General features: G+C 43.6%; 1 protein-coding gene across 3 annotated transcripts in view; it reads left to right on the forward strand.

Moving 5' to 3' along the window:
• The window catches only part of LOC124002473 (vitamin D3 receptor B), a 78,830-nt gene that overhangs the window by 44,202 nt on the left and 10,725 nt on the right, over positions 1–23,903 (forward strand). For all 3 annotated transcript variants that reach the window (XM_046309891.1, XM_046309890.1, XM_046309892.1), the window contains exons 3-9: positions 415–562; positions 6,235–6,365; positions 10,491–10,675; positions 13,131–13,230; positions 15,696–15,876; positions 18,296–18,447; positions 22,378–22,494. In XM_046309891.1, coding sequence (XP_046165847.1) covers positions 415–562; positions 6,235–6,365; positions 10,491–10,675; positions 13,131–13,230; positions 15,696–15,876; positions 18,296–18,447; positions 22,378–22,494 — 1,014 coding nt within the window. The remainder of the gene's footprint in view (positions 1–414; positions 563–6,234; positions 6,366–10,490; positions 10,676–13,130; positions 13,231–15,695; positions 15,877–18,295; positions 18,448–22,377; positions 22,495–23,903) is intronic.

Below are 23,903 nucleotides of genomic sequence, written 5' to 3' on the forward strand. Positions count from 1 at the left end.
ACACACACACACACACACACACACACACACACACACACACACACACACACACACACACGCACACGCACACACACATGATACGAACACACTGATATTTCTGTCTGTCTGATATGTATCTTATTTCAAGATGGTTTGTCTATGCAGCCATACAATTCAACAGTATACATACATGACCCACAATTCAGCCATAGGTCCGAAGGGGGTCAGAGTACCGATCACGTACTAACCAATCCCACAGTGTGCATTGCAGGTCAACGGTCGTTGATGTGCCTTTTTTTCCCTTTCTCCTTCTATCGCTCTCTATTTCTCTATCTCCCTCTCTACCACTCCATCTCACCCCCCTCACTCATTCTCTCACACTTTCTCTCTCTTGCTCTCTGTCTCTCTTCCTCCTCACTCTCTCTTTCTCTGTAGTAATGGAGACCACGGCTGTGAGTACCACCACTCTGGCCAATGATGAGTTTGACAGGAACGTGCCGCGGATCTGCGGTGTGTGCGGGGACAAGGCCTCCGGATTCCACTTCAATGCCATGACCTGCGAGGGCTGCAAGGGCTTCTTCAGGTATGGACAGACATAAACACATGCACACGCACACACTTCCTGGCAACAACAAGACCCTCCATTGTGGGCCTTGAGCTGCCCAATGACGTGACCCTACCAGACAAGCTAAATGCCTTTTATGTTCGGTTCGAGGCAAGCAACACTGAAGCATGCAAGAGAGCACCAGCTGTTCTGGACAACTGTGTGATCACGCTCTCCGTAGCCAATGTGAGCAAGACCTTTAATCAGGTCAACATTCACAAGGCCGCAGGGCCAATCGGATTACCAGGACGTGTACTGAGAGCATGCATGGACCAACTGGCAAGTGTTTTCACTGACATTTAAAAAATAAATCCTGACCAAGTGTGTAATACGTAACATGTTTCAAGCAGACCACCATAGTCCCTGTGCCCAAAAAACGAAGGTAACCTGCCTAAATGACTACTGCCCTGTAGCACTCATGTCGGTAGCCATGAAGTGCTTTGTAAGGTTGGTCATGGCTCACGTCAACATCATCATCCCGAAAACCCTAGACCCACTCCAATTCACATACCAACCCAAAAGATCCACAGATGACACAATCTCAATCGCACTCCACACTGCCCTTTCCCACCTGGACAAAAGTAACACATATGTGAGACTGCTGTTCATTGATTACAGCTTTGCATTCAGCACCATAATGCCCACAAAGCTCATCAGTAAGCTAAGGACCCTGGGACTAAACACCTCCCTCTGCAACTGAATCCTTGACTCGACGGGACAAAAACTTCTCCATCAACGTGAGCAAGTCTACAGGAAAAGGAGGGCCGAACACGCCCCCATTCACATCGACGGGGCTGTAGTGGAGCGAGTCGAGAGTTTCAAGTTCCTTGGTGTCCACAACACCAACAAACTATCATGGTCCAAACACACAAGACAGTTGTGAATAGGGCACCCCCTCAGGAGACTGAAAAGATTTGGCATGGTTTCCCGAATCCTCAAAAAGTTCTACAGCTGTACCATCGAGAGCATCCTGACCGTTCGTATCACCGCCTGGTATGGCAACTGCTCGGCATCCGACCGCAAGTTTAGTGCGTATGGCCCAGTACATCACTGCGGCCAAGCTTCCCGCCATCCGGGACCTACAGTACATTCGGAATGTATTCAGACACCTTCCCTTTTTACACATTTTGTTACAGCCTTATTCTAAAATGTATTAAATTACATGTTTTCCTCATCAATCTACACACAATACCTCATCAATCTACACACAATTTTTTACAAATGTATTCAAAATGAAGACATATACCTTATTTACATAATTATTCAGGCCCTTTGCTCTGAGACTCGAAATTGAGCTCAAGTGTATCCTGTTTCCATCGATCATCTTTGTTTCTACAACTTGATTTGAGTCCACCTGTGGCACATTCAATTGAATGGACATGATTTGGAAAGGCACACACCTGTCTATATAAGGTCCCACAGTTGGCAGTGCATGTCAGAGCAAAAACCAAGCCAAGAGGTCGAATGAATTGTTTGTTGAGCTCCGGGACAGGATTCTGTCGAGGCACAGATTTGCGGAAGGGTACCAAATAATGTCTGAAGAATTGAAGGTCCCCAAGAACACAGTGGCCGCCATCATTCTTAAATGGAAGAAGTTTGGAACCACCGACTCTTCCTAAAGCTGGCTGCCCAGCCAAACTGAGCAATTGGGAGAGAGGGGCCTTGGTCAGGGAGGTGACAACTAGCATTCAACCAATCAGGCTTTATGGTAGAGTGGCCAGACGGAAGCCACTCATCAGTAAAAGGCACATGACAGCCTGAATGGAGTTTGCCAAAAAGGCAACTACCTATCACAACAGGCCGTGATTGGGAGTCCCATAGGGCGGTGCACAATTGGCCCACGTTGTCCGGGTTAGGATTTGGCCGGGATAGGCCGGCATTGTGAATAAGAATTAGTTCTTAACTGACTTGCCTACTTAAATAAAGGTTAAATAAATATTAAAATAAATAAAAATTCAACAAAGTATTTAGTAAAGGGTCTGAATACTTGTAAAAATGTCTAAAAAACTGTTTTTTCTTTGTCATTATGGGGTATTGTGTGTAGATTGATGAGGGAAAAAGGCAATTTAATATGTTTTACAATAAGGCTGTAATGTACATTTTTGGGGAAAAAGTCAAGGGGTCTGAATACTTTTCGAATGCACTGTATATACTAGACGGTGTCAGAGGAAGGCCCAAAAAAAATGTCAGACCCCAGTCACCCAAGTCATAGCCTGTTCTCTCTGCTACCGCACAGCAAGCAGTACCGGAGCACCAAATCTAGGTCCAAACGGCTTCTTAAAAGCTTCTACCCTCAAGCCATAAGACTGCTGAACATTTAATCAAATAGCCACCCAGACTATTTACAATTTTTATTTTTTAATTTTTTCTTTTTACCTTTATTTTACTAGGCAAGTCAGTTAAGAACAAATTCTTATTTTGACTCGGTACCGGTACCCCCAGTGTATAGCTTCGTTACTGTTACTTTATTGTTGCTCCTTAATTATTTGTTATTTTCCTCTTTTTTTTATTTTCATTTGTATTCATTTATTGTTTACTTCAGTTTATTTAGTAAATACTTAATTAACACTTGTTTTTTTCTTAACTGCATTGTTGGCTTGGGGCTTTTAAGTAAAGCATTTCACTGTACGGTACCTGTTGTATTTGGCACATGTGACAAATAACCTTTGATTTGATATAGCCTCGTTATTGTTATTTTATTGTGTTACTTCTTTCAATTTTTCACATTTTGTTTAGTAAATATTTTTATATCTTAACTCTTTCTTGAACTGCATTGTTGGTTAAGGGCTTGTAAGTAAGCATTTCACGGCGCGCGTGACAAATACCATTTGATTTGATTTGACTCAGCCTTATCACGTTGTTAAACACTCTCTCTCTCCCTTACAGACAGACAGACGTGTGTGTGTGTGTGTGTGTGTGTGTGTGTGTGTGTGTGTGTGTGTGTGTGTGTGTGTGTGTGTGTGTGTGTGTGTGTGTGTGTGTGTGTGTGTGTGTGTGTGTGTGTGTGTGTGTGTGTGTGTGTGTGTCAAAAAACAAAACAAATATTTATTTACAGTAATAATGCATTAAAGAAAGAGAGAATGTGTTGTTGAAGGAGAATAAATTAGATTTAAGGGGTTTAAAGAGAGGTGCGACAGAAAGGGAGAAATGCAGATGTCGCATCACGAATACAGTGCCAGTCAAACATTTGGACACACCTACTAATTCCAGGGATTTTCTTTATTTTTTACTATTTTCTACATTCTATAATAATAGTGAGGACATCAAAACTATGAAATAACACATATGGAATCATGTAGTAACCAAAAAAGTGTTTACTTCTTAGGGCTGCAATCCTGTTAACTGGATTGATATGACAACAGCCAGTGAAAGTGCGCTAAATTCAAACAACAGAAATCTCATAATTACAATTCCTTAAACATACATGTATTTTATACCATTTTAAAGGTAATCTTGTTGTTAATCCTACCAAAGTGTCCGATTTCAAATAGGCTTTACAGCGAAAGCACCACAAATGATTATGTTAGGTCAGAGCCAAGCCACAGAAAAACACAGCCATTTTTCAGCCAAAGAGAGGAGTCACAAAAAGCACAAAGAGATAAAATTAATCACTAACCTTTGATGATCTTCATCAGATGACACTCATAGGACTTCATATTACACAAAACATGTATGTTTTGTTCGATAAAGTGCATATTTATATGAAAAAATCTCAGTATACATTGGTGCGTTATGTTCACTAGTTCCAAAAACATCCGGTGATATTACAGAGTGCCACGTCATTTTACAGAAATACTAATTATAAATGTAGATGAAAATATAATAGTTATATATGGAAATATAGATACACTTCTCCTTAATGCAACCACTGTGTCAGATTTCAAAAAAGCTTTACGGAAAAAGCAATCCGTGCAATAAACTGAGTACAGCTTTCAGACAACAAAGCAGCCAAAAAGATATCCATCATATTGGGTAGTCAACATTAGTCATAATCAATATTATAAATATTCACTTACCTTTGATTATCTTCATCTGAATGCACTCCCAGAAATCCCAGTTCCACATTAATGTTTGATTTGTTCGATAATGTCCATCATTTTTGTCCAAAGAGCTACTTTTGTTAGCACGTTTGGTAAACAAATCCAAAGTCATGAAACACGTTCCATTGTTGCAGACAAAATGTCAAAAAGTTCTGTTACTGTCCATAGAAACATGTCAAACGATGTATGGAATCAATCTTTAGGATGTTTTTAACATAAAACTTCAATCATATTCCAACCCGGAGAATTCCTTTGTCTTCAGAAAAGCAAAGGAACGCAGCTACCTCTCATGTGAAATGTGAAACCTCTGACTCATTCCTCTCTCATTCGGTCCCACTTCACAGTAGAATCCTCAAACAAGTTTCTAAAGACGGTTGACATCTAGTGGAAGCCTTAGGAAGTGCAACATAACCAATATCCCAATGTGTAGTCAATAGGGGCTGGACTGAAAATCGACCAACCACAGATTTCCCACTTCCTGTTTGGATTTCTTCTCAGGTTTTTGCCTGTCATATGAGTTCTGTTATACTCACAGACATCATTCAAACACTTTTAGAAACTTCAGAGTGTGTTCTATCCAACACCAATAATAATATGCATAGATTAGCAATTGGGACTGAGGAGCAGGCAGTTTACTCTGGGAACCTCTGGGCACCTTTCATCCAAGCTACTCAATACTGCCCCTGCAGCCATAAGATTGTGCAAAGCTGTTATCAAGGAAAATAGTGGCTACTTTGAAGAATCTCAAATATAAAGTATATTTTGATTTAACACTTTGTGTGTGTGTGTGTGTGTGTGTGTGTGTGTGTGTGTGTGTGTGTGTGTGTGTGTGTGTGTGTGTGTGTGTGTGTGTGTGTGTGTGTGTGTGTGTGTGTGTGTGTGTGTGTGTGTGTGTGTGTGTGTGTGTGTGTGTGTGTGTGTGTGTGTGTGTGTGTGTGTGTGTGTGTATTTGTGTCACGAATGTTTACATGTGCGTTTCTGTTAGTCATTATGCATGGCTTTTAAGCATCCCTCTCTCTCTTTTTGCCTCGACTGGAATGTGTTCATGGTTGTGCTCCTTTGAGTAGGATCCAGAATGAAAAGGTGAAGGACATAAATATTTATGTAACTATTACACTATGATTACACATTTGGGTCCCACTTCGAACTGATGGTTAGTAGAGCCGGGAAGATAAACCGGAAATTACCGGCATCAACCAAACAGACCACTCATCGAGGACATTATGATGATATTGTTAAATTACAAGTAGCCAGTACTAGAGAAATGTGAAGTTTGAAATGAACCAACTCTGCTAATATGGGCTTGTTATCAATTGATAATGATAACATTCAAAGTAGTACTAGTAGTTTTAAGGGTAATATTTAAAAAACTGTGATGCACATTAATGTTCTAAATGTATCTTTCTATTTATCGTTATGTTAACTTAGTCTGGTTATTGTAATATAGATTTTAAAGAAATCCTTCAGAAGTAGTATCATGCTGTGTGAAGTGTGGCAAAAGGGTCACGCCACATTCAGCACCCGATATAAGAACCTTATTCCCTCTCTTGCTCCTCCTCCCTCTCCCTCGCTCTATCCCTGTCTTTCCCTCTTCCCCCTCTTCGTCTACAGACGCAGTATGAAGCGCAAGGCCAGCTTCACCTGTCCCTTCAACGGCAGTTGCACCATAACCAAGGACAACCGCCGCCACTGCCAGGCCTGCCGGCTCAAGCGCTGCGTGGACATCGGCATGATGAAGGAGTGTGAGTGTCTTGTACACAGATCCAGGATCAGTTTCCGCTTCACTAAATCCTAATGTCAGCCATTCGGGGGAATAAGGCAAAACTGACCTAAGACAGACCAGCATGGTTAAGGAATGTGAGTGTATGAGATAAGCTTCCCTTTTCCCAAATCTTACCATCAGCTTTTAGAGAGTATAATGCAAAACTGACCGTAGAGCACTGCCTAGGGGAAACCTTATCCCACTCGTCCTTCCTCATCTCTTCCATCAGAATTGTTTGTTTTCTTTTTGACTGATAGAGGATAGCCTTGCAGATGAATGAATTGTTTCTTAATCCTGGTCCTGGAGACCCAAAAGGGTGCACCTTCTTGTTTTTGCCCTAGCACTACACACCTGATTCAAATAATCAACTCATCATCAAACCTTTGGAATCAGGTGTGTAGTGCTAGGGCAAAAACAAGAAGGTGCACCCAGGTCCAGGACTAAGAAACACTAGGTTTGAGCCACTGAACCGTGGCGTTGTCCTACTGAGGTATAAGGTCAGACATACACATGATCGAGTAAAGAAACATGTCATTTTACTCTGAAGAGCACTTACAGGACGAAATGTATTTTCAGCCGGCTGCAAGGCAAATACACTCATTTTCCTCCATGAGTGGCCGTATGATCTCTTGAATTATGAACGATCTCTTGAACCGTGACGATGTGTGTGTTGAAAAGAGTAAATAGTGCACTGAAGAGAGAGAGAGTTGTGCTTCTATCAGTCTGTTGTTAGGCAACTGTTGATGGTGTGTAATGACACACTGATAACAGGAAATAATTCAGCCACTCTTGGAGGAAAATGGGAATTTAAAATTAAATAAAGCTCCTTTCCTCTTAGAATCAAATCATGTCAGCCTTAAAACATGTATTAGCGTGCCAATAGCAATACAAACACACGCAAACACTGGACACATGTCACAGTGCCCCCCCCCTCCCCATGCCTGTCGAGCGCAAGGCAGGCACACGCTGTATAGTGTTTGTTATATACCAATAGTGTTACACAACGTTGGGACTCCTTGGTCAAGTCCTTCTAGGCCATTGCCCTCATGAGAATGTTTATAATGTTCACTAGAAGTACTAGATTGTTCTGGGAGAACCTGGACATTATGCGCCCATCTGAACTTTAGACACCTGCTGATGTTTTGGCCACGCTTCAATCCAATGGACTGTTTGTTTTCAGAGTCCGTAAATGGAAGGTTTGGTCGTTCTGTTGTTTTCCCGTGAAATCCGGATATTGTCCAGGCGGGTGTTTATAATTTGTATTTGAAGCACGGGCTGGTTCCGGATGTTGTTCTCCCCCTGAGATTGAACAGTGAATTCCCAGAGAGTGACGCCACCGCTCCGAACACTGTACATGAATGGGAGCCATTGGAATGCACTTATGCTGCTGCTGCTGCTGCTCTTGGAGCTGCTGCTGCATGGACAACAACATGTTGTAGTGCGGAGCAGAGTGTGAGCTAATTCAGTGGCTGGGGCAAGAACAGGCGGAACGGAACGGAGACAATGCGCGCTGTGTTGACGACAGCACTAGGGACTCTTTTTTTTTCACGGACACCCCCCTGACAACAACAAGCCCCTTCGATACGAGCGCCGCGGCAGCCTCATCACATCGTAGAGCACACGCTGGCTTGTGTTTGTGTACACACACACACACACACTTACATACCCTGGTTCTGACACACACACAGCATCAGTGTTAACATCTCTATTTTGCCTAAGTCCCAATTAGGGCTGGACGATATATTGTGAATACCGGTTTACCAGTATGAATCCGCACACCTATATGGATTTTTACAAAACCATCTAAAACTCAGCAAAAAAGAAAAGTCCTCTGGCTGTCGAACTTAACATGTGCCAATATTTGTATGAATATAACAAGATTCAACAACAGAGACATAAACTGAACAAGTTCCACAGACATATGACTAACAGAAATGGAATAATGTGTCCCTGAACAAAGGGGGGGTCAAAATCTAAAGTAACAGTCAGTATCTAGTGTGGCCACTAGCTGCATTAAGTACTGCAGTGCATCTCCTCATGCACTGCACCAGATTTCCCAATTCTTGCTGTGGGATGTTACCCCACTCTTCCACCAAGGCACCAGCAAGTTCCCAGACGTTTCTGGGGGGAATTGCCCTAGCCCTCACTCTCCGATCCAACAGGTCCCAGACGTGCTCAATGGTATTGAGATCCAGGCTCTTTACTGGCCATGGCAGAACATTGACATTCCTGTCTTGCAGAAAATCATGCACAGAACGAGTAGTATGGCTGGTGGCATTGTCATGCTGGAGGGTCATGTCAGGATGGGCCTGCAGGAAGAGTACCACATGAGGGAGGAGGATGTATTCCCTGTAACACACAGCATTGAGATTGCTTGCAATGACAACAAGCTCAGTCCGATGATGCTGTGACACACCGTCCCAGGCCATGACGAACCCTCCACCTCCAAATTGATTGCACTCCAGAGTACAGGCCTCGGTGTAACGCTCGTTCTTTCTACGATAAACGCGGATCCGACCATCACCCCTGGTGAGACAAAACCACGACTGGTCAGAGAAGAGCACCTTTTGCCAGTCCTGTCTGGTCCAGCGACGGTGAGTTTGTGCCCATAGTCGATGTCTGGTGAGGACCTGCCTTACAACAGGCCTACAAGCCCTCAGTCCAGCCTCGCTCAGCCTATTGCGGACAGTCTGAACAATGATGGAGGGATTGTGCATTCCTGGTGTAACTTGGGCAGTTGTTGTTGCCATCCTGTACCTGTCCCGCAGGTGTGATGTTCAGATGTACCGATCCTGTGCAGGTGTTACACGTGGTCTGTCACTGCGAGGACAATCAGCTGTCCACCCTGCCACCCTGTAGCGCTGTCTTTGGCGTCTCACAGTACGGACATTGCAATTTATTGCCCTGGCCACTTCTGCAGTCCTCATGCCTCCTTGCAGCATGCCTAAGTCACATTCACGCAGATGAGCAGGGACCCTGGGCATCTTTATTTGGGTGTTTTTCAGAGTCAGTAGAAAGGCCTCTTTAGTGTCCTAAGTTTTCATAACTGTAACCTTAATTGCCTACCGTCTGTAAGCTGTTAGTGTCTTAACGACCGCTCCACAGGTCCATGTTCATTCATTTTTTATGGTTCATTGAACAAGCATGGTAAACAGTGTTTAAACCCTTTACAATAAAGATTTTGGAAGTTATTTGGTTATATTTTTATGTACTGAAAAAGGGACGTTTCTTTTTTAGTTTAGAGTTATATTTTGATACAATGCTAAATTAAATGAAAAGTTCTACAAAGTGGAACATTTCACTGTCAGTTTTGTCCTAGTTTGTTTCAGTGTAAAACCATCTTAATGGAGAAAGATCATTTAAATCACTTCAAATTAGTTTGTTGCCATTCTTGGATCATCTACGAATCATAAAAACACATTTCAGACTTGTATTTCTCAGAAACATTGAATACAGTCAAATACCACCATGCCGTCGAAAATGTTGTCCATATCGCCCTAGTCCCAATCATTTCGGTCTGATATACTCATGGTTATATCTCCATTCCTCACTTTCTGTCGCACCATTTCTTTCTTTGGAGCTCCTCTCTCTCCTTTAAACTCCTTAAAGGCCCAGTCACAAGTCAGCATTTCCTGTGTTTTATGTTGCACAGTACAACATCTGATGAAAATAACACTGTAAAAGTGTGGGGGAAAAAATGTCTGTGTAATTTTCTGATCTAATCAGCATGACATCACCATGCGTTAAATTGGTAAATAGACCAATAAAGAGAGTTCTGCCAATTACAGCTACTTTTTCAGTTTTCTCCTTTCCACTCATACCACTCCTAGACAGTTCTAGCAAAATTATTGCGTGAGAAACCGCTTTTTGCCATTTTAATGGAAATCTACAGTAAGATACTTAATTGTTACCCAGAAATGATTTATATTGGGCACATTCCCTTTCTCTTTAACCCTCTCTCTCTCTCTCTCTCTCTCTCTCTCTCTCTCTCTCTCTCTCTCTCTCTCTCTCTCTCTCTCTCTCTCTCTCTCTCTCTCTCTCTCTCTCTTTCTCTAATCCTTTTTTATAACCCTGATCTCTCTCCTTCTAAACCTCCTTCTGCCAGTTATTCTGACAGACGAGGAGGTGCAGAGGAAGAAGGACCTGATTCAACGGAGAAAGGATGAGGAGGCGCAGAGGGAGGCGCAGCGACCCCGGCTGAGCGAGGAGCAGAGCCAGGTCATCGCCACACTGGTGGAGGCTCACCACAAGACCTACGACGACTCCTACTCTGACTTCAACCGCTTCAGGGTCCGTGTCCACTCCGTAACACCAGCCTCCCCTCCGTAACACCAGCCTCCCCTCCATAACACCAGCCCCCCCCCCTCCGTAACACCAGCCTCCCCTCCATAACACCATCCTCCACTCCCTAACACCAGACTCAACTCTATAATACCAGCCTTCACTCTAATACCCGTCTTCACTTAATACACTAGTCTCTGATCTGTAACACCAGTATTCACTCTAAAGCACCAGTTTCCACTCTCTACCACAGGTCTCCACTCCATTTCACCAGTGCCAACTCTGTTGCACTAGTGGCAACTCTGTAACGCCATACTCCACTTCCTAACACCACTCTTATTTCAATTGTCCACAGATAAGCCCTACCCTGATATTATTTGCTACTCTGCCAGCATCCATCATGTTACACAACACCCACTGCAGTATCTCTTTCTTTACAACTGACATTTCCCTGCTCCAGGGTCAGTGTCAATTATGCATACGCTGTATGTTACAGTCCGTGTCCACTCCATTTCTTCACACCCAGTTTCCCCCCCCCCCCCACCTGCAAATACCACTACTTCATTGAATTGATCATCGTGGTTCTAGCTCCAAGGAAACTCCCGAAGTGGCATTTAATTGTCCAGTGGTCAGTGACACACACTATATTGAGTACTCGCGGTCTTGTATGGCTCAGTTGGTAGTAGGGCTTTCCCCGACTAAAAAAAGTATTGGTTGACTGGAAAGTTGTCAGTACTTTCGACCAAATGTATTTTTTACATACGGTGCCGTCGGAAAGTATTCAGACCCCCCTCTTTTTTCGCAACTTGTTACGTTCTACACTCAAAAACCCACAATGACAAAGTGAAACAGATTTTTAGATGTTTTTTTGCAGATGGATAAAAAATTAACAACAGAAATACCTTATTCACATAAGTATTCAGACCCTTTGCTATGAGACTCAAAATTGAGCTCACGTGCATCCTGTTTTCATTGATCATCCTTGAGATGTTTCTACAACTTGGAGTCCACCTGTGGTAAATTCAATTGATTGGACATGATTTGGAAAGGCACACATCTGTCTATATAAGGTCCCACAGTTGAAAGTGCATGTCAGAGCAAAAACCAAGCCATGAAGTCGAAGGAATTGCCACAGATTGTGTTGAGGCACAGATCTGGTGAAGGGTAGCAGAACCTTTCTGCAGCATTAAATGTCTCCAAGAACACAGTGGCCTCCATCATTCTTAAATGGAAGAAGTTTGGAACCACCAAGACTCTTCCTAGAGCTGGGTGTCTGGCCAAACTGAGCAATCGGGGGAGAAGTGCCTTGGTGAGGGAGGTGACCAAGAACACGATGGTCACTCTGACAGAGCTCTAAGGTTCCTCTGTGGAGATGGGAGAACCTTCCAGAAGGACAACCATCTCTGCAGCACTCTACCAATCAGGCCTTTACGGTAGAGTGGCCAGATGGAAGCCACTCCTCAGTAAAAAGGCACATGACAGCCCCCTTGCAGTTTGCCAAAAGGCACTTAAACAAGATTCTCTGATCTGATTAAATCAAGATGGAACTCTTTGGCCTGAATGCCAAGCATCACGTCTGGAGGAAACCTGACACCATCCTGACAGGGAAGTATGCTGGTGGGAGCATCATGCTGTGGGGATGTTTTTTAGAGGCAGGGACTGGGAGACTAGTCAGGATCGAGGCAAATATGAATGGAGCAAAGTACAGAGAGATCCTTAATGAAAACCTGCTCAGGAGCTCTCAGACTGGCGCGAAGGTTCACCTTCCAACAGGACAGCAACCCTAAGCACACAGCCAAGACAACGCAGGAGTGGCCCAGCCAGAACCCAGACATGAACCTGATCAAACGTCTTTGGAGAGACCTGAAAATAGCTTTAGAGCAACGCTCCCCATCCAACCTGACAGCGCTTGAGAGGATCTGCAGAGAAGAATGTGAGAAACTCCACAAATACAGGTGTGCCAAGCTTGTAGTGACATACCCAAGAAGACTCGAGGCTGTAATCGCTGCCAAAGGTGCTTCAACAAAGTACTGAGTAAAGGGTCTGAATACTTATGCAAATGTAATATTTCCATGTAATTTTTACAAATAAATGAGCAAAAATGTGTAAAAGAACATTTTTGCTTTATCATTATGGGCTATTGTTTGTAGATTGATGAGGGGGAAAAAACAATTTAATCAATTAAATATTTTTTTATTTAATCCACTTTAGAATAAGGCTGTATCGTAACAAAATGTGGAAAAAGGGAAGGGGTCTGATTACTTTCCGAAGCAGTGTATATATATGCTACTGCTCGACTAAAAATCTCGGTTGACCAATAGCTTATCCACCAATCATTCGACCAGTCTACTAATTACGGTCAGCCTTAGTTGGTAGAGAATGGCGCTTGCAATGCCATGATTGTGGGTTTGATTTTATATTCATGTAAAAATGTGTACTAAATGGTTTGTGTGTTTTCCTTTAGCCTCCGGTCCGAGAAGGCCCAGTGACACGCAGTGCCAGCAGAGCTGCCTCTCTCCACTCTCTATCTGATGCCTCATCTGACTCCTTCAGCCACTCTCCAGGTAAACAAACGTCAGTGTGCTGCTAACAGCTTTGCTTCCTCCACCGCCCCTGTCCCCTTACTGGGCTTGAGCCGGTGATCCTCTGATGGCAAACACGTGACCGCCCTTTTTTGACAATGTACCGTCCAGTTGTGCTATAGACAAATATTATCTTCGATAGCACCACTGGCAACATTTCAAGCTAGCTGTGGAGTGAGCTTATGGCACATTCTTACCTCCGTTAGACATGTACACACACACACACACACACACACACACACACACACACACACACACACACACACACACACACACACACACACACACACACACACACACACACACACACACACACACACACACACACACACACACACACACACCCACGCACGCACGCACACACACACACACACACACACACACACACACACACACACACACACACACACACACACACACACACACACACACACACACACACACACACACACACACACACACACACACACACACACAGAACAAAATGGGAAAAGGTGAGCAATTCAGAATCAGATGGTGAAGCGGACACATGGAGAGGGAGGTGCAGCTCACACAATTGGTGTTAGTTGTCACCAGTGATTGATTCCTGTGTGTTTGTGTGGGAGCTCACTCCTGCTCCCGTGTGTGTGTGTGTGTGTGTGTGTGTGTGTGTGTGTGTGTGTGTGTGTGTGTGTGTGTGTGTGTGTGTGTGTGTGTGTGTGTGTGTGTGTGTGTGTGTGTGTGTGTGTGTGTGTGTGTGTGTGTGTGTGTGTGTGTGTGTGTGTGTGTGTGTGTGTGTGTCAATCCCTCATGGGGTTTTACTTAGAATCTTCAGGGGTTTCTCAGGACACCCTGTAGCCCTTCAGACCCCAGTCTCCCATTAACACATCCGCTCATAATGGAATGAACTCACAGAGGGACAGGGTCCTCACAGCCTGCGTTCCCTGCCTTCAAAAACAGTCAATCAAATACAATCTTCATTGTCATATGCACCAAATACAGTGAAATGCTTACTTACGAGCCCCTAACCAACAATGCAGTACAAATAAGAATAGTACAGAAAAGTAACAAGTACTTAAAGAGCAGCAGTAAAATAGAGTGTGCGAGGACACTGATTAGTCTAGGTAATTGAGGTAATATGTACATATGGGTAGAGTTTTTAAAGTGACTATGCATAGATGATAACAACAGAGAGTAGCAACGGTGTAAAAGGGGGGGGTCAATGCAAATAGTCTGCACATGGGGACAAAGATTGTACTTTTTTGGAGAAATGTCCTCTGGTCTGATGAAACAAAAATAGAACTGTTTGGCCATAATGACCATCGCCATCACCATTCCAACCGTGAATGACAGGGATGGCAGCATCATGTTGTGGGGGTGCTTTGCTGCAAGAGGGACTGATGCACTTCACAAAATAGATGGCATCATGAGGCAGAAAAATTGTGTGGATATATTGAAGCAACATCTCAAGACATCAGTCAGGAAGTTAAAGCTTGGTCGCAAATGGGTATTACAAATGGACAATGACCCCAAGCATACTTCCAAAGTTGTGGCAAAATGGCTTAAGGACAACAAAGTTAAGGTATTGGAGTGGCCATCATTAAGCCCTGACCTCAATCCTATAGAAAATTTGTGGGCAGAACTGTGTGAGCAAGGAAGCCTACAAACCTGACTCAGTTACACCAGCTCTGTCAGGAGGAATGGGCCAAAATTCACCCAACTTATTGGGGGAAGCTTGTGGAAGGCTGCCTGAAACGTTTGACCCAAGTTAAACAATATAAAGGCAATGCTACCAAATACTAATTGAGTGTATGTAAACTTCTGACCCACTGGGAATATGATAAAAGAAACTAAATCTGAAATCAATCATTCTCTCTCCTATTATTCTGACATTTCACATTCTTAAAATAAAGTGGTGATCCTAACTGACCTGATACAGGACATTTTTACTAGGATTAAATGTCAGGAATTGTGAGAATCTGAGTTTAAATGTATTTGGCTAAGGTGTATGTAAACGTCAACTGTCTCTATCATCCTTTTGTTGTATCTCTTTCTGTCTACCACTCTACTTCTGTTTCTCTTCTCTCTTGCTCTTTATCTAAGCTGTTTTCTGATGGTCACTGTGTTCCATTCCTCAATGAACAAACCTCGTTCTGTGTTGAGTCATTCATTCGATTTACATGTGAGTGGGTGGGTGTGTGTGCGCATGTGTGCGTGTACTTGTGTGTGTGGTTTACCGCAGTATCCACATTTTTTTTTTTTATCTTACTGACTTAGATGCTATGTTTCTTTCTTGTGTTTTCATGTTTTCACTCTTTCTCGGTCACTCTCTCCGTGTCCCCTTTCCCTTTAACAGCGGAATCTGATGGGAATGTTGTTTTTCTCCGAAGAGTTTTTAACTCATCTAATCTCTCTCTCTCTCTCTCTCTCTCCCCCCCCCCTCTCTCCTCCACCCTCCCTCCATATAGAGTCGGTGGACACTAAGCTGATGAACTTCAGTAACCTGCTGATGATGTACCAGGAGCAGGGGGGCAGCCCGGACTCCGACGACGACGGCTCCAAGCTCTCCATGCTGCCCCACCTGGCCGACCTGGTCAGCTACAGCATCCAAAAGGTCATCGGCTTCGCCAAGATGATCCCTGGCTTCAGGTGGGTAGAAGGCTGAGTGTGGGAAGGGGGATGGGTGGGTGGATTAGGTAGGGGATGACGGGATAGCAAGGGGGGTAATGTGTGTGTGTGTGTGGGGGGGGGGGGTTTATGCACTTTACATTGTGTGCTTGTTGTTGTTTTTTGAGAGAGACATTGTGTGCGTTCATGTGTTTGTGTGTGTTCCTACAATGGGCGCAAAAAAATGTGTATATGTCATACTCCAATACGAGTAAAAGCAGTTGGCCTGAAAATCTATTTAACTCTACGTGGCATGAATGTGAACAAAGCCTTATTTGTGTGTTTACTCGTTTAAGGGTCTGAGTGTTCCTACAAAACGAGGACAAGTGTGCCTACACATGCAATTCTTTCTGTTATCTTTTGTTATCAGCAGCTGATATCTGTCCTACACATGACGCGAGTGGCTTTCGTCACAGTAACCTTAGGCGTGTGTGTGGTCGTCACTGTGTACATTCTGTCCCCCCCCCCCGGGGTGGCAGAGTAAAGTGAGGTCGAGGACACAGTAACGGGCATTGTTAGTAATGATCACGTAAGCTGTCTTCTGACCCAAGAAGAGCTTTGAGCTTAAAGGCTTGTCAGTGCGCTACAATTAATGTTACAAAGCCATTGCTTCTCGAAGACTCGAATCGAATCCAATTTTATTTGTCACATACATGTGGTTAGCAGATGCTATTGCGAGTGTAGCGAAATGCTTGTAAACTGTAATACACTTTATGAATGTCTTACTACAACTGAATCTAAGGTTGTGTTACTCAAATGTTTTTGCTGTGTGTGTGTGTGGGTGTGTGCATGGACCCGTGCATGTGTGAGATACAGCGCCTTACAACTCTAGACACTTATTTATCTCGATTGCACAACACAACTGCTCAAACTAATGGGTATACATACATCTTTGGTAACTCAATGACAGGGTTGCAAAACCGCCGACATGAACATGACATGAACTTCCTTATAGCACCACTTGTGAGTGGAGTTTATAAAGGTGTTATGAATAGCCAATTGCTATCTTGTGCCCCATCTACCTAAAGTGTTACCAGATCCTTCCAATATTTACCCACTACAGCTAGATCTAGATACCCCAGCCTTTGAACTTAACCCGTCTGACCATTAGCCCACTGTGCACCTGGAACGACTGATTTTTTTTTGACCAATCAGATATCGTGGGCTGGAACCAACCGTCTCCGAAATCTCAATCTACAACCCAATCCTTTTAAACCCCTTTCTGACCGTACGAAGACCGTAAGCCGACTGATTATGTCCTCTTCTTTTAACAGATGCCACCTTCCTGATTCACATTCATTAACCTGTTAATCCTACCCCCTACTTTTTCGAACATTCTGTTAAAAATCGCGCAACATTTCAGCGCCCTGCTACTCATGCCAGGAATATAGTATATGCATATGATTAGTATGTGTGGATAGAAAACACTCAGACGTTTATAAAACTGGTTAAATCACGGCTGTGACTATAACAGAACGTGCGTTTCATCGAAAAGTGCAGGAAAATCTGATCACTGAAAATGGAAATATATATCCATGCGCGACTTGAACCCATTGATAAAGGTGAACCACATTTAATGGGGCTGAGGTTGCAATACCTACAGCTTCCACACGATGTCTAGAGTCTTGTCATTTGCCTAAGCTTTGTTTCTTGGTCAAACAGATGCAAGGCAACGCATTTCTTCCGGTCTCCGACCGTACTTCGCCTCGTGATCAATTTGATCGCTTATTAACGTTTAATAATACCTAAAGTTGCATTACAAAAGTATTTCGAAATGTTTTGTGAAAGTTTATCGTCGACTTTTTTAATAAAAAAAAATGACGTTACGTTATAATACGCTATTTTTTTCCGTTTATCACACAGTCTTCATAGATCGATATCTAGGCTATATATGGACCGATATAATCGAAAAAAAGACCCAATAGTGATTATGCCAACAAAGAAGATGGTCAAAGGTAATGAATGTTTTATATTTTATTTGTGCGGTTTGTGTAGCGACGACTATGATAATTATTTTGTTTACGTCCCCTGCGGGTCTTTTGGGGTGTTACATTCTATCAGATAATAGCTTCTCATGCTTTCGCCGAAAAGCATTTTAAAATCTGACTTGTTGCCTGGATTCACAACAAGTGTAGCTTTAATTCAATACCCTGCATGTGTATTTTAATGAACGTTTGAGTTTTAACTAGTACTATTAGCGTTTAGCGTAGCGCATTTGTATTTCCAGATGTCTAGATGGGACGCCTGCGTGCCAGGTAGGAGCAAGAGGTTAAATACCAAACGGAAGAAAAACGACTTAAACAAATGAGAAACGCTCGTTTCTGTTTCCCGCTGCAAAATCTTCTTCTTTTTTTCTGCGGTGTGCACTAATGAATACACCCCTGGTTGTAAATCCTTCCAGGGAGCTGACGGCTGAGGACCAGATTGCCCTGCTCAAGTCGAGTGCCATCGAGGTGATCATGCTGCGCTCCAACCAGTCCTTCAATCTGGATGACATGTCCTGGAGCTGCGGAGGGTCCGACTTCAAGTACTGCGTCAACGACGTCGCTAAAGGTACGAGACTTAGGCAGGCTAGCACACGCATGTATGTGTGAGGACGGAACACAGACCATGGGATCGACACACACACACAAAGTATATGCAGTCAAAACCATTGTACTCTGTCAACGATGGCACGAGCACACACACACAAACACCAGTCATTTCGCTTCGAGGACATGCTCTGAAACTGTGTGGGGACACCACTTTACAGAAAGGCGAGGCAATGTGACACACTCACACACACTATGTGACACACTCGCCACTATTGTTGCCACTAAAGGTGAGCGAGAAAGGGTTACAAACATGCATGCATTTGTGCAGGCACAAAACACACAGTTATACACTCTCCAGTACATGTCCCGTGGCATTCCTATCATGACTGTGTGTCAGTTACGCCAGGAAAGCTGAAATGGAGTGTAACACACTTTGGCACATGTACCTATGAACACGTACTCTCACACACACACACACCATACACCCATCCGCAGACCCTCAAGGCACGGCATTCATTTTGCCTTTCAACTAAGCCTCGGGTATTTTTACAGATCAACCGAAGAATGTCACTCTAGACCAAGACACTCTCACAAAGCGCCTGGTCTCTCACAGAACGAAATGTGTTTTTGTTCTCGAAGACAAAAACCCAAGTTAGCCACGGCATCTCTGTGGCTGACCAGTCATTTGGAGATTGAGCCGGGCTCGACAGCAAATTCGTTTTCCTGAAAACAAGGAAAACCTTGCGTTGTGCCCATTTTTATTTTCACTCAAAATGACGCTGTTGTTGTTGTTGTCTTCCGTAGCTTGTTACTTTGACAGCTTTTGTCTAGCGACACTCCATTCTCCTTTGTTACGAGGCGATATGAGTAAGCAGGCTATGATTGCAAATAGAGATAATTAATAACTAAAAATTCATTCAACAATTGATAACACATAAGTGTACTTTTTGGTTGTTTAGTTGGCAACTTGCTTTTTTCTCATTTTCCTTTTGTCATGATCCAAAGTAGACCACCAGGAGACATGTAGTTGCATTTAACACCTAACTAAAGGGAACTGAGTTGAACTATACGTTTCCGTCTACAACACTAGGACTTGTATGCTATTCAGGTCATCCATTTCTTATCTCACGAAACCACACAAATCCTTAGTGTTTAGGGAAACCATTTGAAAACCGGAAGATCAATCATTGGAAATAAACCCATACATGTTTGAAAATGGCATTGAGAGGAGTGTTAGGGAAACCATAATCAACAGTTATTTGTTACCTGGGCCCTTGTAATCTAGGATCAGTTTGGCCTTTTAAATACTAATGAATAAGAGACATATATTGAACAAAAAATATGAAGGCAACATGCAACAATTTTAAAGATTGTACAGAGTTACAGTTCATATAAGTACAACAGTCAATTGAAATAAATTCATTTGGCCCTAATCTATGGATTCCACATGACTGGGAATACAGATATGCATCTGTTGGTCACAGGATACCTTAAATAAAAGGTAGGGGTGCGGATCAGAAAACCAGTCAGTGTCTGGTGTTACCACCTTCGTTTAGAGTTGAACAGGCTGTTGAGTGTGGCCTGTGGAATTGTTCTCCCACTTCTCTCCAGTGGACGTGCGAAGTTGCTGCATGTTGATGAGAACTGTAAACACGCTGTCGTACACGTCGATCGAGAGCGTCCCAAACATCACATGTCTGGTGAAGGCCATGGAAGAAGGCCATGGAAGAAGGCCATGGAAGAAGGCCATGGAAGAAGGCCATGGAAGAAGGCCATGGAAGAAGGCCATGGAAGAAGGCCATGGAAGAAGGCCATGGAAGAAGGCCATGGCAGAAGGTCATGGAAGAAGGCCATGGAAGAAGGCCATGGAAGAAGGCCATGGAAGAAGGCCATGGCAGAAGGCCATGGAAGAAGGCCATGGAAGAAGGCCATGGAAGAAGGCCATGGAAGAAGGCCATGGAAGAAGGCCATGGAAGAAGGCCATGGAAGAAGGCCATGGAAGAAAGTCATGGAAGAAGGCCATGGAAGAAGGCCATGGAAGAAGGCCATGGAAGAAGGTCATGGAAGAAGGCCATGGAAGAAGGCCATGGAAGAAGGCCATGGAAGAAGGCCATGGAAGAAGGCCATGGAAGAAGGCCATGGAAGAAGGCCATGGAAGAAGGCCATGGAAGAATGGAAGAAGGTCATGGAAGAAGGTCATGGAAGAAGGCCATGGAAGAAGGCCATGGAAGAAGGCCATGGCAGAAGGCCATGGAAGAAGGCCATGGAAGAAGGCCATGGAAGAAGGCCATGGAAGAAGGCCATGGAAGAAGGCCATGGAAGAAGGCCATGGCAGAAGGCCATGGAAGAAGGCCATGGAAGAAGGTCATGGAAGAAGGCCATGGAAGAAGGCCATGGAAGAAGGCCATGGAAGAAGGTCATGGAAGAAGGCCATGGAAGAAGGCCATGGAAGAAGGCCATGGAAGAAGGCCATGGCAGAAGGCCATGGAAGAAGGTCATGGAAGAACTGGGACATTTTCAGCCCTTTCAGCCCTTGCGTCATGGGTCCGTGCAATATCATGCTGAAACATGAGGTGATGGCAGCGGATTAATGGCACAACAATGTGCCTTGGCATCTCATCACGGTACCTCTGTGCATTCACATTGCCATCAATAAAATGCAATTGTGTTTGTTGTCTGTACCATAACCCTACCGCACTCTATTTCACAACGTCGACACCAGCAAACCGGTCGCCCACACGACACCATACACGCTGACTGCCGTCTATAATTGAAACAGGAATAAATCTGTGAAGAGCACACTTCTCTAGCGTGCCAGTGGCCATCGAAGATGAGCATTTGCCTATTAAAGTTGGTCACGACGCCGAACTGCAGTCTGCTCAAGGCCCTGGTGAGGATGACGAGCATGCAGATGAGTTTCTGACAGTTTGTGCAGAAATACTTCGCTTAAGCAAGCCCACGGTTTCATCAGCTGTCCATGTCGCTGGTCTCATACGATCCCGCAGGTTAAGTGGCCGGATGTGGAGGTCCTGGGCTTGTGTGGTTACATGTGGTCTGCAGTTGAGGGGCCGGTTGGACGTACTGCCAAATTCTCTAAAACGACATTGGGCTTGGCTTATGGTAGAGAAATGAACATTCTGGCAGCAGCTCTAGTCGACATTCCTGCAGTCAGCATGCCAATTGCATGCTCCCTCAATACTTGAGACATCTGTGGCATTGTGCTGTGTGAGAAAACTGCACATTTTAGAGTGGCCTTTTATTGTCCACAGCACAAGGTGCACCTGTGTAATGATCATGCTGTTTAATCAGCTTCTTGATATGCCACACCTGTCAGGTGGATGGATTATCTTGGGAAATGATAAATGCTCTCTAGCAGGGATGTAAACAAATCTGCGCACAACATTTTAAAGACATTTTATTTCAGCTCATGAAACATGGGACCAACACTTTAGATGTTGCGTTTATATTTTTTGTTAAGTGTAGATATACCGTATAACATATCTCATACATTATATACGCTAAATCCATTTCTTATCTCACAAAACCACACAAATCCTTAGTGTTAGGCAAACAATATAATGAAAGATACAGTACCAGTCAGACGTTTGGACAAACCTACTCATTCAAGGGTGTTTCTCTATTTTTTTACTAATTTCTACATTGCAGAATAATAGTATAATAATAGTGAAAACATCAAAACTATGAAATAACACATACGGAACCAAAAAAGTGTTAAACAAGTCCAAATATAGTTTATATATGAGATTCTTCAAAGTAGCCACCCTTTTGCCTTGATGACAGCTTTGCACACTCTTAATTAAAATAAAAACCCTTGAATGAGTAGGTGTGTCCAAACGTTTGACTGGTACTGTATATTGTGATTGCTATCTGATCTGATTGACGGTGTGTGTCTGTGTGTATGTGTGTGTGTGTGTGTTGTCTCCTGCAGCGGGCCACACTCTGGAGCTGCTGGAGCCCCTGGTCAAATTCCAGATTGGCCTGAAAAAACTCAACCTCCACGAGGAGGAACACGTGCTGCTCATGGCCATCTGCCTACTCTCCCCAGGTACACGCTGACACTGGGTGTGGGGGGGGTAGTGTGTGTGTGTCTGGCATGAATTGTTTATGGGAGTCAGCTTGTTTTTGTGAGGATCAGTTAGCTTGTGGGGGGGGGGGTTGTGTGTCTTTGTGCTGAAGTTCACACACCTGTGCGTGTGTATATTTTGTGCATTTTCATCAGTGAAGTTGACGATAACATGTGCATATACAGTGCATTCAGAAAGTATTCAGGCCCCTTGACTTTTTCCACATTTTGTTGTGTTACAGCCTTATTCTAGAATGGATTAAATCAATTGTTTCCCTCATCAATCTACACACAATATGCCATAATGACAAAGCGAAAAACAGGTGATTAGAAATGTTTGTACATTTCTTACAAATAAAAACAGAAATACCTTATTTGCATAAGTATTCAGACCCTTTCCTATAAAACTCTAAATTGAGCTCAGGTGCATCCTATTTCCATTGATCATCATTGAGATGTTTCTATAACTTGATTGGAATTCATCTTTGGTAAATTCAATTGATTGGACATGATTTGGAAAGGCACGCACTTGTCTATATAAGGTCCCACAGTTGACAGTGCATGTCAGAGCAAGAACCAAGTCATGAGGTCAAAGGAATTGAAGGTCCCCATCTCTGCAGCACTCCACCAATCAGGCTTTTATGGTAGAGTGGCCAGACGGTAGCCACTCCTCAGTAAAAGGCACATGACAGCCCGTTTGGAGTTTGCCAAAAGGCAGCTAAAGTACTCTCAGACCATGAGAAACAAGATTCTCTGGTCTGATGAAACCAAGATTGAACTCATTGGCCTGAATGCATGGTGGTGGCAGTTTTGGGGATGTTTTTTAGCGGCAGGTACTGGGAGACAAGTCAGGATCTCGGGGAAGATGAACGGAGACAAAGAACAGAGAGATCCTTGATGAAAACCTGCTCCAGAGCGCTCAGACTGGGGCAAAGGTTCACCTTCCAGCAGGACAATGACCCTAAGCACACAGCCAAGACAACGTAGGAGTGACTTTGGGAAAAGTCTCTGAATGACCTTGGAGTGACCCAGCCAGAACCCGGACTTGAACCCGATCAGGAGAGACCTGAAAATAGCTGTGCAGCAACACTCCCCATCCAACCTGACAAAGCTTGAGAGGATCTGCAGAGAAGAATGGGAGAAACTCCCCAAATACAGGTGTACCAAGCTTGAAGCGTCATACCCAAGAAGAGACTGTAATCTGGCTGTAATCGCTGCCAAATATGCTTCAAGGATCTGAATACTTATGTAAATGTGATATTTCCGTTTTACATTTGCAAAAGTGTGTAACAAACTGTTTTTGCTTTGTCATTATGGGGTATTATGTGTGATTATTATTATTTTTTTAATCCATTTTTGTGAATAAGGCTGTAACGTGTCAAAATATGGAA

The sequence above is a fragment of the Oncorhynchus gorbuscha genome, linkage group LG18 (genome assembly GCF_021184085.1).
Source record: "Oncorhynchus gorbuscha isolate QuinsamMale2020 ecotype Even-year linkage group LG18, OgorEven_v1.0, whole genome shotgun sequence".
In the NCBI taxonomy this organism is placed as follows: Eukaryota; Metazoa; Chordata; class Actinopteri; order Salmoniformes; family Salmonidae; genus Oncorhynchus; species Oncorhynchus gorbuscha.